The sequence below is a fragment of the Danio rerio genome, chromosome 13 (genome assembly GCF_052040795.2).
Source record: "Danio rerio strain M-AB ecotype USA chromosome 13, GRCz13ab, whole genome shotgun sequence".
Taxonomy (NCBI): Eukaryota; Metazoa; Chordata; class Actinopteri; order Cypriniformes; family Danionidae; genus Danio; species Danio rerio.
In genome coordinates, this window is record NC_141033.1 from 4,671,369 (window position 1) to 4,691,633 (window position 20,265).

The following is a 20,265-nucleotide window of genomic DNA, read 5'->3' on the forward strand; positions in this document are numbered from 1 at the left end:
TGACAGTGAAGAGATGTGATGTCGAATTGTAAAATGCAAGGATATCCTAATAAGTTAACAAGGCGGACATCCACATTGACAAAACAAACATACAGGGCCATGGAGGTAACATTATGCAAAAAATGATTAATTGATTGATTTTATTGATTTCATTAATTGATTGATTGATTGAAGAAGTTTTATTCATATAGTGCCTTTCCATTGCTTAACGTTGCTTAACATAGCAAACATCCACATTGACAAAACAAACAGACAGGGCCACTGAGGTAACATTATGCAAAAATTGATTGATTGATTGATTGATTGATTAAACTATTGATTGATTGATTTGTCTTATTTATTTAAGTCTGACTCTTTTCACCTTTTTTCTGTAAGTATTACAGCTGAAAAAGCCACTGCCATACCAAAAACGGACATTTTAACAGAAATGTAGTAATCTGCATGAACTGGAAGTTGCTGAGACTTTTGTTTCAATATGTTGATGTACTTCCAATTCCAACTGAACATTAAGTAGTGGGTGGGGCTTTCTTTTTGCATATTATTTCCTCATAGCAAACTAATGGTAAAAGGGAAATATTTAAGAATATTGTTGTTGAAACTGACAGCCACAGAGAAGGACCGCCACTCCAAATGCAGATGCAAATGATCAGGGTTTGATTGAGGATTACCAATCCTTTTTTTTATTTATTTAAGTTTAACTTGCATGGATTAATTGTTCACTTAGTTGAATAACAATATGAGCTAGCAAAATAAACATTGTAAATTTTGATTTCATACAGACATTAAGAATGTTCCATACATGTGGCAAAATAAAAAGAAAAATAATTTTAGAATTTTATTTGGATTAGCATGAATATTACTTCTCAGTAAGATCTATATATATATATATATATATATATATATATATATATATATATATATATATATATATATATATATATATATCGAAATCTTGAAGTGACTGAATAGCTCATTTATCACTATGATTTCTGTAGGGCTGTCATATGTTTATGAGGACTACAACTCCCATGATTCCACACTTAGTCACAGAGCCATCAATATATATATAATTTACCTGGACCACAGTGCCGCAAGTCTTCAGACTGAAGTGGATATTAATGTGAGTCCCGTTGGAAATGCCACGGCAGGAAGTGTTCGAGAGAAAAAGTTCAAGCCCTCCCACCAGGTCTTTGGGAACCGAGACTTCTATGGAACTAGGATCACACTTCACAGGGACTATAAACAAACCCAATGTCAAAGTGAAGTCTACAGACTCTGACAGAAAGAGAGGAAAAAGCTGGAAGAATTGGTTTAGCTCACCCTGACAGGTCCGTTTGTCATCCCCCAACATCAGTCCCCAAGGACAGTGACAGTAATAGGAGTCTTCATCTGATGAGCATCCATGGCTACAGCCTCCATTAACATTGTCACAACCTGCGGTCTCTACACAAAACCCACCAAAAACATAGACACAAATAAATTCTGCCCATATACTATAGAGTATCGTGGTAACACTTTACAGTAAGATTGTATTAGTTAATGTTAGTTAATGCAGAGTTTCCAAACCCTGTTCCTGGAGGCACACCAACAGTACATATTTTGGATGTCTCCCTTCATTTCAGGTTTTAAAGTCTCTTCTAATGTTCTTATGAGTTGAGCCCAGGTGTGTTTGATTAGAAATAGGTTGAAAATGTGTACTGTTGGTGTGCCTTCAGGAACAGGTTTGGGAAACACTGAGTTGGTGTATTAACTAACATGATAAAACAATGAACAATATGTTTATTACAGTATGTGTAATAATTGTTAATGTTAGTTAATGTAAATACAGTCGTTCATTGTTAGTTCATGTTAACTCGGTGCATTAACTAATGTTAACAAGCATGAATTTGGATTTTAGTAATGCACTAGTGGCCTGTTTCCACTGAGTGGTTTGGTTCGGTATGCTTTTATGACCGTTTACACTGTCAATACCTAAATGTGAACTGCACCGTACCACTTTTTGGGCACCCTTTGCAAAGGGTACCTAGCACAGCAAAAGGGTACTAAAGGGCGGAGCTAGACCAGGAGCTGAAGACTATTGATTTACACTTGTGCATACACAAGCAGAGGAATGACAACAAAGAAACCGCCATTTTATAGTTGCGCTAACATTAAACTTCTTTGGAACAACATTATTTTTTATTTATCATCCTTATTTAAATTTTATTTAAATTTGTAAATATAAGAACCTAAAGGCAATACCTAGATTTAATACCTTTCTTGTTGAAATTTCGTTCAATATTAAATCTCTTATGCTTATTGTTAATAATAAGAAGAATAAGTTTGTTAAAGCTTATGATAATCTTTTTCTTAATGACTGAGGCTTTATAAAGATTTTTTTTCTTAATTTTTGTTATTGTATTTTTTCTTCAATGCAGTGATGTAATTTTCATGTATTCAATGAAACAGAAGAAAAAAAAAACGCCATTTTTAAATACACACCCGAGACATTACATCGTAATACTATATGCATACAATAACAAACCATGGCTGACCCGAGCTCAGACAAACCTTATCTTTGTCTTGATGTACAGCCACAAAGCAAAGAAAAAGAAGAACAAAATCTTCCATGTCCTGTTTTTGTTTTATGAGACCGTCTAAAAGTGCAAGCGGTTTCACTTTCTTCAGGGAGCTGGCGATCCCTCACCGCGCGTTTACAGTTAAAATAACGAACTCCTTGAGCGGGCGATAATAAAGTGCACGTTATTATTGAAAAGCTTTTGACATCCGATCCTTTCAGAAACAAACGCAAAAGTGATGCGCAAAAAAACAAAAAACAAAGGAGAAAATTATTCTTTCATCAACCTAAAACATGAACAAACTGCCATGTTTAACTATTATCATCAGCTTTTGGACTATTATGAATTCAGAATGACGGAATTGCTTTCTAACAGAGGTCACATGTGCTGCTAAAGATTACAGATGCAGATGAGAGGTTTGCACTGACTGTGGGCTATATGTTGCGTGTTGTTTTTGAACCCAAATAAGGACTAAATGTATGCTGTGTGTAGTTTTTCTGTAATTGGTAGCAAATCGGAGACTGTAAGTGTATGTATGTGTTCATATATGTTGCATTTATTTATTTATTTCATATAGTTGCAGACGTTACAGTAGGCTATTTCGCATCATTGATCTACAGTTATAATCAGCTCATGTATATAGAAAGGTTAGTAATGAACATTTATACACAAGTTTTGATGTGTATAAAGCATCTGTTTTGTGAGAAGTGCTTCTCATATGATATGTGAACACCACAACCACCAAAAGGGTACCCTTGGTAGCCTTTAGGCAGTGGAAATGCAAGCCTGATAAAGGTGACCCATACCGACCCATACTGTACCATATTGTACCAGTCAGTGGAAACAGGCCACAGTAAATGTTGAACAATGATTATTAAATGCTGTCCCAGTATTGTTCATAATTAGTTAATGTTAGTAAATACATGAACTAATGAATCCTCATAGTAAAGTGTGACCGGTATCTTCTTGTTTTACTGTGTATCTTACCTTTACAGCTCTTCCCATCTACGTCCAGCACTTTACCAGGTCCACATTCACATCGCCGAGAGCCCTTGGTGTTTATGCATAGCTCTGCGCATCCTCCATTCCCTTTCTCACACTCATTCACATCTTAAAGATTAAACAGAAGCAGGCAAGTAAACCTGGGGTACATACAGATTAAGCTTTGGCTCTGCTCTAAAATCTATAGTGAGCTGCCTTGGTGTTTACTTCAGCAGTCTCCTTCGGGTATCCACCTAAAATTATGCAAAAATCTCTTTTATAAGGGGTTTAAACACAGTTGTGTGGCAACAGTGTGTGAATATAACCAACTTCTAATAGTAAAAATGTATTAATGTTATTGTTTTAAATTAAACTTGATCAAAAGAAACACAGAAACACTTTGATTGACATTCTTCCTTTGTACATATCATCAGAGGGGGAAAGCCCCGCCTACTAGTCATAATCTCTCCCTCATTAGCATACAAAATTAGTCTTGTTTTTGAATTCGCCACTATGCTGACCCACAGCCATTTGAAGCTCCACCCTCTTTTACAAAAACCACAATCTCATTTGAATTTAAAGCGACAGTCACCAAAACAGCACATTTTGAATCAAGTCTAGAAGGGGGCAGTTTCAAAGCGTTATAAAACATTACTTGTGTGGTATTTTGAGCTGAAACTTCACATACACACTCTAGGGACTTCAGAATCTTATTTTACATCTTGTAAAAGGGGCATGATAGGTGCCCTTAAAATAGACCATCATGCATGTGAAAGGCTTCAGTAGATCCAAGTGTATTGCTGCTTTGGTAAATACCTCTGGCTTTATCCAAGCTACTATCGAAACCGAAGCCTTCTCTTCAGGTATTCAACAAAGCCAGTAATTTATGTTCTGCTTGGAGCTGAATTGAAAGCGATTAGTTAAGTTTCTCCTGAAGGGTAAAAAGGTTATGAAATGCTTACGGGAAAGACTGAAAGACAGAGTGAAAAGATCGATGAGGGGATAGGGGACTTAACATTCTTAATTACACCCAACCCAGTGACTGAACACATTCAATTACATATAATTGTTTTTACTCATTCCATTTACTTCGTATTGTCCTGCTGTGTCTTTGCCACTTTCGATACAGCATTTAAAGTCAGCGCCGATTTTTATGTGTTGTGTTTTTACTGCTAATAAAGTGACTGTATACTACATTTTCTCTTTACATTTACTGTACATATTAACACAATTTCAATTGGGACAGAACACATAGGTTACTTAGTCTTAACATGGCATCCACTATTTCTAAAAGAGGGTAATATTACAAACTACTACAGTGTCAATATCCTACATAGTATAGATCCAAACCACCAACTTGGAGGATTCTAGTAATTTTAAATACCTTGATTAGTTGGGTCAGATATGTTTTCCACACTTTTTGGAAATTTGCTAGTTTTTCAAGTTTACACTCTCAGAAATAAAGGTACAAGAGCTGTCACTGGGGTGGTACCTTTTTGAAAGGTACATATTTGTACTTAAAGGATATATATTGGTACCTCAAAGGTATATATTAGTACCAAAAAATGGTATTAGGTACTAATATGTAGCCGTGAGGTATTATTAAGGACCCATTAAGTACAAATATGTACCTTTCAAAAAGGTACCACCCCAGTGACAGCTCTTGCACCTTTATTTCTGAGAGTGTAGTGAACAGTTTCTAAATCCATTCAGATCATCTCCGGTTTAGGTGGGAGAACTGTTAGCTTAGCTTAGCATAATTCATTGAATCGGATTAGACCATTAGCATTTCGCCTATTCCAAAATTCCAAAAAGAGATTCTATAATTTAAAGTTTGACTCTGCTGTTGTGTAGTGAGACTGACGGAATATAAAAGATTGCTGTTTTCTAGACCCAAATGGTTTGGAACATATAGCAGATACCCTTCCAGCCATAACCCAGTACTAAGAAACACTCCTACACTCTCAAATTCACACACACACACTCATACACTATGGACAATTTTGTTTACCTAATTCACCTATACCGCATGTGTTTGGACTGTGGGAGAAATCGGAGCACCCAGAGGAAACCCACGCCAACACAGGGAGAACATGACTTGAACCAGTGGCCTTCTTGCTGTGAGGTGATAGTGCTAACCACTGAGTCACCATGCCAATTGCCAAAAGATATGAGTTTCATATCTATAATATTTATGAATATAAGTTATGTTCTTTCTAAAAAGTAACCTTAGCAACAGTACCAGATGGGATCCAAAAAAAAAAAAAAGAAACAGAAACCTTCTGGAAGACAAACTTCATCAGACTGTGTCCTGAAATTTCCCTATGGTACATTAAGTTCTTTAAAAATGCAGACCTTTTTGCAAGTTGCTGCACAATTTACACTGTTATGTATTTGTTTTACCATTAAAGGCATTGATTTTGCTTTTTGTCATCAGTGGTCTGTTTCTGAATTTAGCTTTTCTTGTGGTTTCTTTCTCGCCAGTACTTCATTGTAAATGCAGTATAACTCTTGTGCTCTATAAGCATTTATGTTGCCCAGACCTGGACCACAATGTTACTCACCCAGACATGTCTGTGCATCAGGGCCTAGAATGGTTCCCTCAGAGCATCGGCATTCAGGCTCGACAGGGCAGTCAGATCCTGTACACTCTGTCTCATCACATATGTCATAGAAATCTATGGCGGTACACATTACAAAAAAGTCTGAGGGAAGTCAATTCTTGAAGGGTTAGTTCATCCTAAAATTTAAACCAAACCATCATTTCAAATCAAACCGGTGTTCATTTTGATTTAATTTTACCCTTAGTTTTTTACTGAAATACTATTTAACTTTGGTCACACAGTATTTCAGTCTTCTGAATTTGTTGCAGTTTTAGTCTAAGTTGACTAAATCTTTTCTAGACCTACTAAATCATACTGAAACGGTATTCAGCCTTCTGAATTCATTCTAGCTTTAGTCTGAGTTGACTGAATAAATGAGATTTTAGTTGACTAAATCTTCTCTAGATATACTTTACTAAATCTTCCCTAGATCTACTCTACTCCACTAAATCTAGTCTAGATCTACTCTACTAAATCTAGTCTAGATCTACTCTATATACACTACTAAACCTAGTCTTGTTCTACTCTGCTAAATCAATTCTAGATCTACTCTACTAAATCTACTCTAGATCTTCTCTACTAAATCTAATCTAGATCTATTCTACTAAATCTACTCTAAATATACTTTACTAAATCTAGTCTAGATCTACTCTACGAAATCTACTCTAGATCTATTCTACTTAACTCTAGATCTACTTTACGAATTCTACCCTAGATCTTCTCTCTCTCTCTCTCTCTCTCTCTCTCTCTCTCTCTCTCTCTATATATATATATATATATATATATATATATATATATATATATATATATATATATATATATATATATATATACTTTACTAAACCTAGTCTATTTATACTCTACTAAATCAACTCTAGATCTACTCTACTGAATCTGCTCTAGATATACTCTACTAAATCAACTCTAGATCTACTCTACTGAATCTGCTCTAGATATACTCTACTAAATCTACTCTAGATTTACTCTACTAAATCTACTCTAGATTTACTCTACTAAATCTACTCTAGATATTCTCCACTAAATCTAGTCTAGATCTACTCAAGATATACTCTACTAAATCTAGTCTAGATCTACTCTACTAAATCTACTCTACTAAATGTAGTCTAGATCTACTCTACTAAATTTAATCCAGATCTACTCTACTAAATCTAGTCTAGATCTACTATACTAAATCTAATCCAGATCTATTCTACTAAATCTAGTCTAGATCTACTCTACTAAATCTACTCTACTAAATGTAGTCTAGATCTACTCTACTAAATTTAATCCAGATCTACTCTACTAAATCTAGTCTAGATCTACTATACTAAATCTAATCCAGATCTATTCTACTAAATCTAGTCTAGATCTACTCTACTAAATCTACTCTACTAAATGTAGTCTAGATCTACTCTACTAAATTTAATCCAGATCTACTCTACTAAATCTAGTCTAGATCTACTATAATAAATCTAATCCAGATCTACTCTATTAAATCTAGTCTAGATCTACTCTACTAAATCTACTCCAGATCTACTCTACTAAATCTACTCTAGATATAATCTACTCAATATAGTCTAGATCTACTCTACTAAATCTACTCTAGATGCAAAATCTAACCATTATATAGTAAATCCTCAAGCTCTAAAATTTTCCAAGCTCATTGCATACTCCTGGAGAACCCAATTTTAAATATTATGCAGGCAGAAAAAAATCTGGCCCTAATTTGGCATAAAGCTGGCATAGCAGGCATTGGCATACTGGCGATATTGCTAACTTATACGTTTTTGCTAATTTGTTTCAGCTCATTTTAAATAAGTAGTTTGAACAAACAGCAAACATCTTTTATTAATCAATACAACTTTTTTTTACATCAATGCAACTTTTTTTGAGTGTGTAGCAAGGCAAGATGAATACTTACGGCCACAGTAAACGTGGAAGCAGACAGAGGGCCGGGGTAAACGATAGACATAGTAACCCCTCGGACAGGCCTTTACCTCCACACTAGCAGTCCAATGGCAGCAGTTATTATTGAAGCTAGCACACGCAGATAGAGTAACAACTCCATCACTAGGCCCAGGGTGACTCCCATTCAGCCAAATGGGCGCATGGGTTCCACAGTGGTTTTCTTGGATACAGAAGGTTGGCATAGCATCTCCAGCCATACCCGTGAAGCGATACCATTCCCCTGATACATGCCGGTCGCACAGAGGGACACCCGCAGAGTTGTTGACATGGTAGTCAGTGTTCCTCCATGGTTCGTTCAGACTAATATACGCTGAGCAGGGATCTAAGGCTGATTAGAGATTGAAAGTGGTCAGAACTGGCCATTTATCCAAGTTTATTTGCATAGCAATAATAATTATTGTTTTGTTTACAAACATTCATCAGCATCTTAAATCCTTGAAGGGTTTTAATATATAGATTTTTTCTAAAATTATGAGCATTTATATGCATTTATGTATGCATTACAGTGCATATGGAAAGTATTTATAGCACATCACTTTTTCCACATTTTTTTATGTTACAGCCTTATTCCTGAACGTATTGAATTCATTTATCTTCTCAAAATTCTACACACAATACCCCATATTGACAATATCAAAATATGAAAAGGAGTTTTTGAAATTGTTGCAAATTTCACTTGATGTCTTACTTACATATTGCACCTTTAAGGGGGCTAATAATATTGACCTTAAAATGGTTTTTAAAAAGTTTAAAACTGCTTTTATTTTAGCCTAAATAAGACTTTCTTCAGAGGAAAAAATGTTATAGCAAATACTGTGAAAAATTTCTTGCTCTGTTAAACATCATTTTGGAAATATTTGACAAAGAAAAGGAGAGCTAATAATTTTGACTATGACTGTATGTGGTGTATAGTTGAATGTATAGTTTTAAAAAAATAAGTTGTAAAATTTGCCTATTTTCCAAAAAAAAAAAGTAAAGTGTCCCTTAAAAGCAAACCCTAATATTCTGAACACCGTCTGCTCCTGAACTTTTCAACCGAGCAGGATGATTAAAACACTACCAAGGAAATCACGTTATGGAAGGAACATGAAACTGCTTGTTAAATAAGATCTGTCGGCGCAAAGTCCTTTTCCCTCAGTTTGTTGGCGGATTTCAAAGACTTAATCAATACTCCACACTGCACCACTGCAGCCTCCCGAACACAAATGAATTAGGTCCTAGGTGAAGTTGGCTTGCTGTGCTGGACCATGCGGAAATGAAAAATGATGCAGCATAAGGAACGAATGAACATTAGTCAATGAAAGTCAGCAGCTTGATGAGGCATAGAAGGAGAATCTTTTCCACAGTAAATGTTCTGCTCAGATAAAACAAAACTCAACACTGGCGAAAACACACTGTTGAACTACTAAAACAAAATACCTAAATTCAACCTTTTTTTCAGTCAGAAGAACTCACATAGTCCCTTTCAAGGGATGGTTCACCCAAAAATGAATATTTACTGACTATTTATTCACCTTCAGTGTGGTTCAAACCCTCTATGAGTTTCTTTCTTCTGTTGAACACCAAATAAGATATTACAAAGTAAGTTAAAACCTGTAACCATTGACTTCCTTAGTAGGAAAAACAAATGGAAGTCACTGGTTTTCAGCTTTCTTCAAAACGTCTTCTTTTGTGTTTTACAAAATTATGAAAGTAAAACAGATCTGAAACAAGTAATGGGTGAGTAAACAACGACAGAATTTTTAGTTTTGGGTGAACTATGCCTTTAACATGTCCTATGATTTGAGATATGATTCCCCCCAAAGCACATTAAAGTATGGAAATATAATTTACTGTAATTGTGCCTTAAAAATATATTTTTGAATGTAAATAAGAGTGTAATACTATCAGTGCATGCAGACTGTAGATAGGGATGTTCAACAGATACAAAAACAGCTGGAGGTCAAGGAGAAGCGGATGTTCAGGTCAATAATGTTTACTGTAAACACAGCATTCCTGGACAGTGCTACAATAAATCATCAATGTGCTTTATATATTCATCCAGAATACTTTTTTTTTCTTTATGTTTCTTATTTCCATGGCATCTTTTGGCACTAGTTGATGTCAAATGCGATTTTGTTTTTACTTTTTTTTTTTAATTTCCCAAATTATGTGTAACAGAGCAAGGAAATTGTCACCGTATATCCTATAATAGGTTTTTTATTATTTGATTTATTTTGGCTATAATAAAAGCAGTTTTAAATTTTTAAAACTATTTCTTTATTTCTGAAAATGCACTGCAAGCATTAGCAAGAACACAACTCACATGTCTTAAAACTCTGTGTTGAATTTAGAAATGTTGTCATATCAATAGACTAACAACATAGTATAGAATAAAACTCACTTAATATGCATATTAATAAGAATACATACTAATATTATCTAAAATTTAGCAGTTTTCCATATTTTGTGATTCAGTTTTTTAAGTTTTTCCCATTTTTTTGTGCTTTTGAATTGCATTATAAGAACTTTTAACTTTGAGAAACAACTTTTAACCTTGAAAAGTTTGAAAAAGTGACTTATGAACATTATTAATCGTTTAAAGTGATATGTTGTCTGGTTTGGTGTTTTATATTACAGTACATAATAAACTGCAGCACATTTTCTCTTATTTTACAGACTTATTTCTCTTTATGTTAATTCTTACACATTATATTAATTCAAACCACTAAAATGTCAATAATAGTCACTTTGCTTTACTGTAGATTTGAATTTTTAACATCAAAAGTCGACAGAGCAGAGATCAATATAATCCCATAATGCAGTTCACAACCACAAATAAAAGAAAAACACTTGTGAATCATAAAATATGGAAACCATTAATTAACAGATATATATTTTACATTGCAGTGAGGCTATCATGAAACAGTCAGTGCTTACCTATGGCCTGTGTATCACTCACAGCTTGCAGAACAACAAACAGTGTAAAAAGCATGTCCAACTGTAGATACAGCAGAACCCGAAAGTCACAGATGTACATCCAGCCGTTCCTGTCAAAATGCTTCAGGTTTTCGAAGAGCTTTGTGGTTTAATAATGGACTATGTTATCTCTGTCATTGTGAAGGATGGGTCCACCAGCACAGTGACGGTAAATATTTTGCTTATTGTCTTCCCCATCTATCTCTCCTTGACCTCTTCTCCTGTCCTCCTGTCCCCACACCTCCGGAAAGAGACAGGACCATCCTCTTATTGTTACTGGAGTCTGGCTTATCCACCCGCCCTGATACATCCCCAAAAGCCCTCCATCATCAGTCAAACACCTACAGATGCTGGCTCCATATGTGCAGACGAGATGATAGTTTCGTAAAGGGGTAGTTCAAACAAAAATGAACATTTCCTCTTTATTTACTCACCCACAAGTCCTTCAGGATGTAGGAGATGTTCTTATTCTTAAGTAGAGCGTCAAAGAAGATTTTGAGCTGAATTTGTTGGTGATTCACGCAATGCCAGTAAATAATGACAGGTTTTTAGATTAAAACCAACCACAAATGATTCCAAATCATTAGCCGTGGCTATTGAGAAGCGAAACGATCCATTTTATTTATTTAGTTATTTATTTATTTATTTACTTAATTTTATTTAGTTATTTTTTTAAACTACCCAGGTTCTGCAGGTTGCAATGTTCCCAATTTTGGTTGCCAATCCTAAGCCAGTTGTAATGGATTGTTTTGGTTCAATTTGGAACACCCTGGTCCAATGATTTATTTTTATGACAGAAAAGCAAGAGCTGGTGACACAATCACGAAATATCTATCAACAAACTGCGTCACCTGACCTCCTGCCCAAGCTTTTTCATCAAAGTCTACAAGGACTACAAGGGGACTAGATTCATATTCGCCAAGAACTGTTTGACTAGGCCTTGGATTAAGGCTATTAATATTATAAATAGTGTTCAATTGCTTACACAGACTGAACGTTTCGTTTCACAAGACCTCATTGTGTCATTGATTTGGACTTGTGTTATTCCTATTAGTATGGTTATTGGTTCCAATTATCCTGGACTTTTATTTACTTTATAAAAAATTGTTCATATAATACACATACACTCACCCACTTTATTAGGTACACCTTACTAGTACTGGGTTTGACCCTTTTGCCTTCAGAACTGCCTTAATCCTTCGTGGCATAGATTCTGGATAGGTACTGAAAATTTTCCTCAGAAATTTTGGGTTATATTGACATGACAGCATCACGCAGCTGCTGCAGATTTGTCGGCTGCACATCCATGATGCGAATCTCCTGTTCCACCACATCCCAAAGGTGCTCTATTGGATTGAGAACTGGTGACTGTGGAGGCCATTTGAGTACAGTGAACTCATTGTCATGAGAAACCAGTCTGAGATGATTTACAATTTATGACATGGCACATTATCCTGCTGGAAGTAGCCATGAGAAGATAGGTACAGTGTGGTCATAAAGGGATGGACGTGGTCGGCAACAATACTCAGGTAGGCTGTGGTGCTGACAGGATGCTCAATTGGTACTAATGACCCAAAGTGTGCTAAGAAAATATCCTCCAAACCATTACACCACCACCAGCCTGAAACGTTGATACGATCCATGCTTTCATGTTTTTGACGCCAAATTCATATTATACTGGCTATATTATACTGTATTACAGTATATAAAGGGTATGCTACTTATACCCTGGAAGTTACCCTCAGTTTTAGGTTCTGAAAGCTGAGGTCATCCACTTACTCTTCAAAAGTTTCCAGGTTTGTGAAATAACCTGCTTTCTGTTTCTGGATACCCCAGGTTAAATACTGATCAGTTTCTTCGGTCCCACTTTATATTACTGTAAGTGGCCATAACTATATTGTACTTACACTGAAATTAATCAATCGTTACAATGTATTTGTTGTCTAAATACAAATTTTTACATTGTACTTATGATTAATAAATGCATGCATGTTACTACATCTGTAATTAATTTATGTAATAACACTGTTGATCAATCCTTACACCTTAACCCAACCCTTAAACCTACCCATAACCACCAAACCTGTCTCTAACCTTATCCATGTTCCACCTCAAGTGTTCTCCAATTCATTAACACATTAAGTACATTGTATTTATATTTTTTATGCAATTACATAGTAGTTAAGGACACTTAATATAAAGTGGGACCATTTCTTCTACTCTGACTACAGTGTATGTAATTGGACGAAAACTTCAAACTGTTTCTAGTTTTCAGACATTTTAAATCCGAAATTTATCCAAAGGTGTACTAAAAGAATCTACTCAGTACTGCAGAAAGTGAACCAGCAAACACACGCTTCATTAAGCATCTCGACTATTTTCAGATGTGCTAATAATACCCTTCTCAAGTACAACATCAGCACATTAGAAGGGTTTTATGAGGATAATGCAGCACAAGATCCTCATAGACAGGAGAAATGGCTGCTAAAAATGAGGGTTGGCTATATGGGGGACTAGGGGTGTTACTTAAAATAAAAGATCTTAATTGGCAAACAAATAAATAAGTAGTAAATTAAAGTCTGTTCCCTTATGAAAACCAAGTGTATTCAATTATTTTAAACAAGCTGGGGCCACTACTGTGGATGGGTTAAATGCTGATTCCAAATTCTGAGTATGGCACGCCATACTTGGCCACATCGTGATTTTCCTTTCAAGTAAAATGCTTGTGAGTTACAATATATTCATTAACAGATATTTTAACAGGGTATTGTATGGTGTCATAAAGCTGAAATAGAAGCTTTTCTTCTTATCAGTTTGGAGTGAACTGCTACTTTAAGCCCGTCAGCAATCAGTCAGCCTTAGCTTTGTTCTTGGTGAAGTTTGTCGTCTTTCCTTTGCCCTTCACAGCAGCAGGAAAGAAAGGACAATGTGCTAATCACTGGTATCATTAGCGCAGAGTAGAGGAAAGTGTCTGAAGGTTATCACAGAAACCCAAGAGTCTAGAGGCGATGGGCAAATTGAAGAAAAGCTGCAGGTCTTCACCAGTCTTAGAGCTTAACTGGCATGGATGTGTCCATTTTGGTCAAAGGCAGATTTTTTTTTCCCCTACGCTCTCGCTCTCATTTAAGTGTCCTTTAGAGCATCTGGCAGTCCAGTAATGCTGTTTCTCTGTTGATTACGATCAGTCGTGGAATTTCAGAGTAAACGCAGACTAAAAAAAAACAGTCTGGTTTTCTTCAGTTGGCAGAGAGCTAACATTGTCTTTAAAGGTGTTTGCATGCTCATGTTTATAGAATGGTGAATTGTGCACAGAGGGATCCTATCTATAAGTGGAGTTAAATGGGAAGAACCAGGCCTGAGGATGCACAGTCCAGCAGGTCAAGGTGATCATCGATGCTGGCAGAAACATGACTTATTTGTAACATTACAGATAAGTTAAATATATAGTGCATGCGGAAAGTATTCATAGAGCTTCACTTTTTCCACATTTTATGATCCAGGCTTATTCCAAACTGGATTTAATTTATTTATTTTTTTAATTAATTTTTTTTATTAATTCTACACACAATACCTCATATTGACAATGTGAAAAAAAAATTGTTTTTGAAATTGTTGCAAATTTATTAAAAGTAAAAAAGCTTAAAAATCACATGTCCATCAGTATTCACTGCCTTTGCTCAAAATTTTGATGATGCACATTTGGCAGCAATTACAGCCTCAAGGCTTTTTGAATATCATGCCACAAGCTTGGCACACCTGTGCTTGGGAATTTTTGCCCATTCCTCTCAGGTTGGATGGGAAGCGACAGTTTACAGCCGTTTTTAGATCTCCCCGGATCTTCAATAAGATTTAGGTCTGGGCTCTGGCTGGGCCACTCAAGGACATTCACGGAGTTATGAAGCCACTCCATTGATATTTTGGCTGTGTGCTTTGGGTCACTGTCCTGCTGGAAGATAAACCGTCGCCCCAGTCTGAGGTCAAGAGCACTCTGAAGCAGGTTTTCTTTCAGGATGTCTCTGTACATTGCTGCATTCATCTTTTACTCAATCCTGACTACTCTTCCAGTTCCTGCTGCTGAAAAACATCATCACAGCATGATACTGCCACCACCATGCTTCACTGCAGGGATGGTGCCTGGTGATGAGCGGTGCCTGCTTTTCTCCAAGCGTAACGCCTGGCATTCCCTCCAAAGAGTTCAATTTTAGTCTCATCTGACCATAGAATTTAGTTTCTTATGGTCTGAGAGTCCTTCAGATGCCTTTTGGAAAATCCCAGGCAGGGAGCGGCTTCTGTCTGGCCACTCAACCATACAGGCCTGTGGATTGCTGCACAGATGGTTGTTCTTCTGTAAAGTTCTCCTCTCTCCAAAGAAGAATGCTGGAGCTCAGACAGAGTGACCAGTGGGTTATTGATACTTCAGAGCAGCAGAAATGTTTCTGTAACCTTCCCCAGCCTTGTGCCTCGAGACAATCCTGTCTCTGAGGTCTACAGACAATTCCTTTGTCTTCATGCTTGGTTTGTGCTTTGACATGCACTGTCAACCCTGGGACCTTATATAGACAGGTGTCTTTTCAAATCATGTCCAATCAGCTGAATTGACCACAGGTGAACTGCATTGAAGCTGCTGAAACATCTCAAGAATGATCAGGGGAAGCAGAATGTACCTGAGCTCAATTTAGAGCTTCACGGCAAAGGCTGTGAAAACTGACGTACATGTGATTTTTAGGTTTTCTATCTTTATTAAATTTGCAACAATTTCAAAAACTCTTTTTTTTACATTGTCATTATGGGGTATTGTGTGTAGAATTTTAATCCATTTTGGAAAAAGGCTGTAACATAAAAATGTGGCAAAAGTGAAGTGCTATGAATACTTTCTGGCTGCACTGTATACTGTATTTCTCTCTTGAAACAATGCTAGTATATCAAATACAACATGTCTGTTACGGACATTTCAATCATTCTGATGACTAAATAAATAAACACCACTACCGGATCCAAAATTGGATAAGTATTTATTGATAATTGAATTACATTTCTCTTTTATACACATTTCATAAATGATACAGGATTTTACATTGTCATTTTTAAATTCTTCTAACATTACAGCATCCGATGCCAATGATGAAACCAACAAATGAATATGAAAAAAATGGTTTTCATCCAAATGTCACACATTTTCCTTGTTTTTTTGTGTTTTTTCCCCCCCAAAATATAGTTTTAATTTTAAGTGCACATGAAGAAAACGTATTTAAAACAACAATAGCAACATAATAATCAGTGTAGGAGTATGATAAGGAGCTAAAGAAATGGGTGTTTGAGAAGAATATATAATGCGCTGAAGTCTCCTATACGCTCTGTTCTCAGATCAGTGTTTTGAATAAAAGGCAGCGCTGCAGCAATAGAGCTACAGCATCAAGACTGAGAGAGCAAAGACCGGCTAAATCAAGGGTATAAAGGTCATGGAGGGAGAAAGAAGAAATAAAAAATATCCAAAAACTCTTGTTGAACTGAAGTCTGTTAATCTGCAATCAGCATTCATAATAATCTTTGCTTTTTTTATTCATTTATATATAATTTCCCCATGTAAACATACATTCATGCAACACCCGCTTTAGAATAGATTCCATATATATTTGATATATTATTATTATTATAATAAAAAAATAAAACCCTGAAACATACATAAAACACAATGAATAAACTAAAAGAAGTTCAACTGAAGTTGAGATAATGGCCCGACCCGAGTCCCGACATCAACTGTATGTCTCGGGAAGTCAGTGTACTGGGCATCCTTGAGCAGATGATACTGTAGTGTTTTTGCTCAGCGACTTTATCTTGGAGTGTGTTTTAGGCTGAGTTTATAATTATGGGTCAAATAAGGCAGAATGGATGGATATATTTCACCTGTTTTGTACTGCTATGGACCATCTACGAATTTAAAATCGACAATCATGACAACAAGATGGACAACTCTCATTTATTTAGTGTCATTAATGTGCACAGTGCCCTTGATTCTGACTTTCATTAACAACCTCACAGTTTCTCCAATGGTATCTTATTCAACCAGTGAGCTTTTAAGGTTAAGAATTAAAACATGTATAATGATTCAGTCATTTCCTTTAGGGTGATTAAAAAGGAGCGCTCCACTTTTTCTTTTTTATAAACGGAGTCCTTTTTCAAGTGACCAGGAGCTAAACAGTCAAGTTTTATCATTACAGCCAATCTTCAAGTGTGGCGGGAGCACTTTTAGCTTAGCTTAGCATAAATCATTGAATCAGATTGGGCCATTAGCATCTAATGTAGCTGATATGTTTAGGAACTATACACTCACTCTGGTGTAATAATCAGGGGGCTTTGCTGTGATTATAATATGCAGCTCCTGAAAATAGTCCCCAGCTAGGTAACAACACCGTGTAATGTCTTAGCGGCTACAGCGGGATATGTCAGCAAAGTTCCTTGATTATTACACTAGAATACGAGTATAGTTCCTAGCTATATCGGCCTAGAAAATAGCAACTTTTCATTTTCCATCAGTCTTAGTACACGAAGTTACTACAGAAGATTTAAGATTTAAATTGGAAAATTATACCATAAAATTGAGCAAGATGCTAATGGTCTAATCTGATTCAATTATGTATGCTAAGCTAAGCTAAAAGTCCACCCACCAGACTTTGAGATTGGCTTAACAGCTTCAAAAATTAGGGATCTTCTAAAATGAGCCTATTTCTAAAAAAGTGGATCGTTCCTTTAGTACTTAGGATCAGCACAATCCTACAATGTTGTCCCAGGACCAACAGTAGATATGCATTTATCCTCATTAGCTGTAACTAGATGAATAGAAGTGTCCAATCTGAAATAAACGCTCTTCATAAACAAAGTGGAATTAAAAAAATTATATATATATATATATATATATATATATATATATATATATATATATACAGAGAGAGAAAGAGAGAGAGAGAAGCCTCTTTAGTGAAAACAGTGGGCCTTTGACGCATTTATTAGAAAACAACACCTCCGGACTTGGTGTCAATGTAATTCAGCCATTCGCGCTGGAACTATTGCCATATGAAAACCACAGCTTGGATAAAGGAATAGTTCACCCAAAAATTTTAATTCTGAAATGTACCAAAAATGAGGTTTAATCAGAATATTACCAGTCTACGACAATGCGTTTGTGCGCGCATGACCTTATTCTACAGTTCCTTTTATTCAGTGTCAGTATAGGGTGCATGTTCAATAGATCACTGTGCTCTTTAAGCATGTGACGCTTCGTTGAGCTTCTGAAATATTAACTCGGATACGCCTGTGCTTTGTTTAAAACGGAAGTTGCATGTTGGCATCTGGATATACATCAGTGCACAGTGCTCATAAATGTAAACCCTTTACTGACACAAGAAGGATCAGGTTAGGACACTAGGCTGGACATTTCATGTTTTGAAAGTTTTCAGCTTCTTTACACACTTGTGTGACAGGGTTCATTGCTCTGCTGGTTAATTGGGTGAAATGCGAGCTCTATACTGACACAATAAGGTTCCGGTTAGGACTCTAGGCTGGCCATATCCTATTTTGAAGGTTTTTAGCTTCTTTACAGGCTTGTGTGACAGGGTTCATTGTTTTGTTAGTTGATTGAGTGAAATACAAGCTCTATACTGACACAATAAGGTTCGGATTAGGACTCTAGGCTGGCCATTTTATATTTTGAAAGTTTTCAGCTTTTTTACAGACTTATGTGACAGGGTTCATTGTTTTGTTAGTTGATTGGATGAAATGCGTGCTCTATAATGACACAATAAGGTTCGGGTTAGGACTGTAGGCTGGCCATTTTATATTTTGAAAGTTTTCAGCTTCTTTACACACTTGTGTGACAGGTTTCATTGTTCTGCTGGCTAATTTGTTAATGAAGTATGGGAAAGAACCACATGTTTCTGAGGGGGCTTTTAAAAAAAAACAGTTGCATGGTAAAAGAGGCCCAAATCAAAAAGGCCAAATCTATTTTCTGGACTTTTAATGAGTCAGGACTGTTGCTGTTTCTGAAAGATGAGAGAGCTCCTGGATTTCATCTAAAATATCTTAATTTGTGTTCAGAAAGACAAACAAAGATCTCAGGGGTTTAGAAAGACATGAAGCCATGTCATTAATAAAAGAATTGTTCTCTTTTTTTGTGGGTGAACTAACCCTTTACCAAGAACTGGATTGTTTGGTCTGTTTAAAAGAACAGTTCCTCATAAATAGGAATTCTGCCTTTTTTACCTTGTCATTCCAAAGGGATAGGCTGTTCAATATAGATACATTTAAAAAACCTTCAGCTCTTTTCCAATAACAAATAGTTTATAGTGATCATCTCTGTAAAGCTCTTATATAAAGGTACCACATATGAATTAAATCTCCTGACGTCATACCTTTTTTTTTTTTGCTTGAGGAACAGATTTTAAAAAACTTCTTCATCTTAAAATGTCATCATCGTTTACTCATCCTCAGATGGGTTCGGAACAACATGAAGGTGGGCAAATATTGACACATTTTGTATTTTGGGCAAATTACTTACTTGATTAACTAAGACTTCCAAATTCAGCCACTCTAAAACGTAAAAATATAAACATGAATGACATTTAATTTTGGCCTTAAAGAGATAAAAATGTCACCCCTTTATCAGAATTGTCAAATAGAAGATTTCAAATAGAGAGGAGTTATATTTAAAGACTATTATCCTTAAGTCAATGATGGGTTTTTTTGGCCTCAAGTAAGTTCTGTGGTTAACACAAGTTCATTATATTTCACAACTGAAAAGCCCATAGAATAGTACTAATGGCTTTATTGTTGAGAAAACTAGGGTGAAATAAAGTCATTACAGCAGTGCTCCATGTAGTGTCTAAAATAATATTCTTATGATTTCAGATATTAAAATCTGGCATGTTCCTTCTGCCAGAGCTTTACACTAAAAAAAAAAAAAAGTTAAAAGATGATTCCTTGGTTTACTACATTTTTTAAGGTAAGTGGTTGCAAACAATTTATTTGGGTTGAGTTTAAACAAATAAATTTAGTTGAACATTACTAAATTTAATTAGTTTGTTTCAGTTCAGCCCATATAAATTGTTTGCAACAATTTTGCAGAAATCGTTTTTTCAGTTTAGACTGGAGCTCACCCTTTGAGATTTAAACACATTATGAATTGAGGACTAAACTGTGTCAAA

The 20,265-nt window shown here is 35.7% G+C and overlaps 1 protein-coding gene across 1 annotated transcript in view; it reads right to left on the reverse strand.

Moving 5' to 3' along the window:
* Positions 1-11,320, reverse strand: part of oit3 (oncoprotein induced transcript 3) — a 17,279-nt gene extending 5,959 nt beyond the window's left edge. The window contains exons 1-6 of the mRNA XM_087278926.1: positions 11,030-11,320; positions 8,064-8,438; positions 6,104-6,217; positions 3,546-3,668; positions 1,321-1,443; positions 1,076-1,236 (exon numbers count right to left, since the gene is read on the reverse strand). Coding sequence (XP_087135052.1) covers positions 1,076-1,236; positions 1,321-1,443; positions 3,546-3,668; positions 6,104-6,217; positions 8,064-8,438; positions 11,030-11,129 — 996 coding nt within the window. The 5' untranslated portion in view covers positions 11,130-11,320. The remainder of the gene's footprint in view (positions 1-1,075; positions 1,237-1,320; positions 1,444-3,545; positions 3,669-6,103; positions 6,218-8,063; positions 8,439-11,029) is intronic.
* Positions 11,321-20,265: the final 8,945 nt, after the last annotated feature.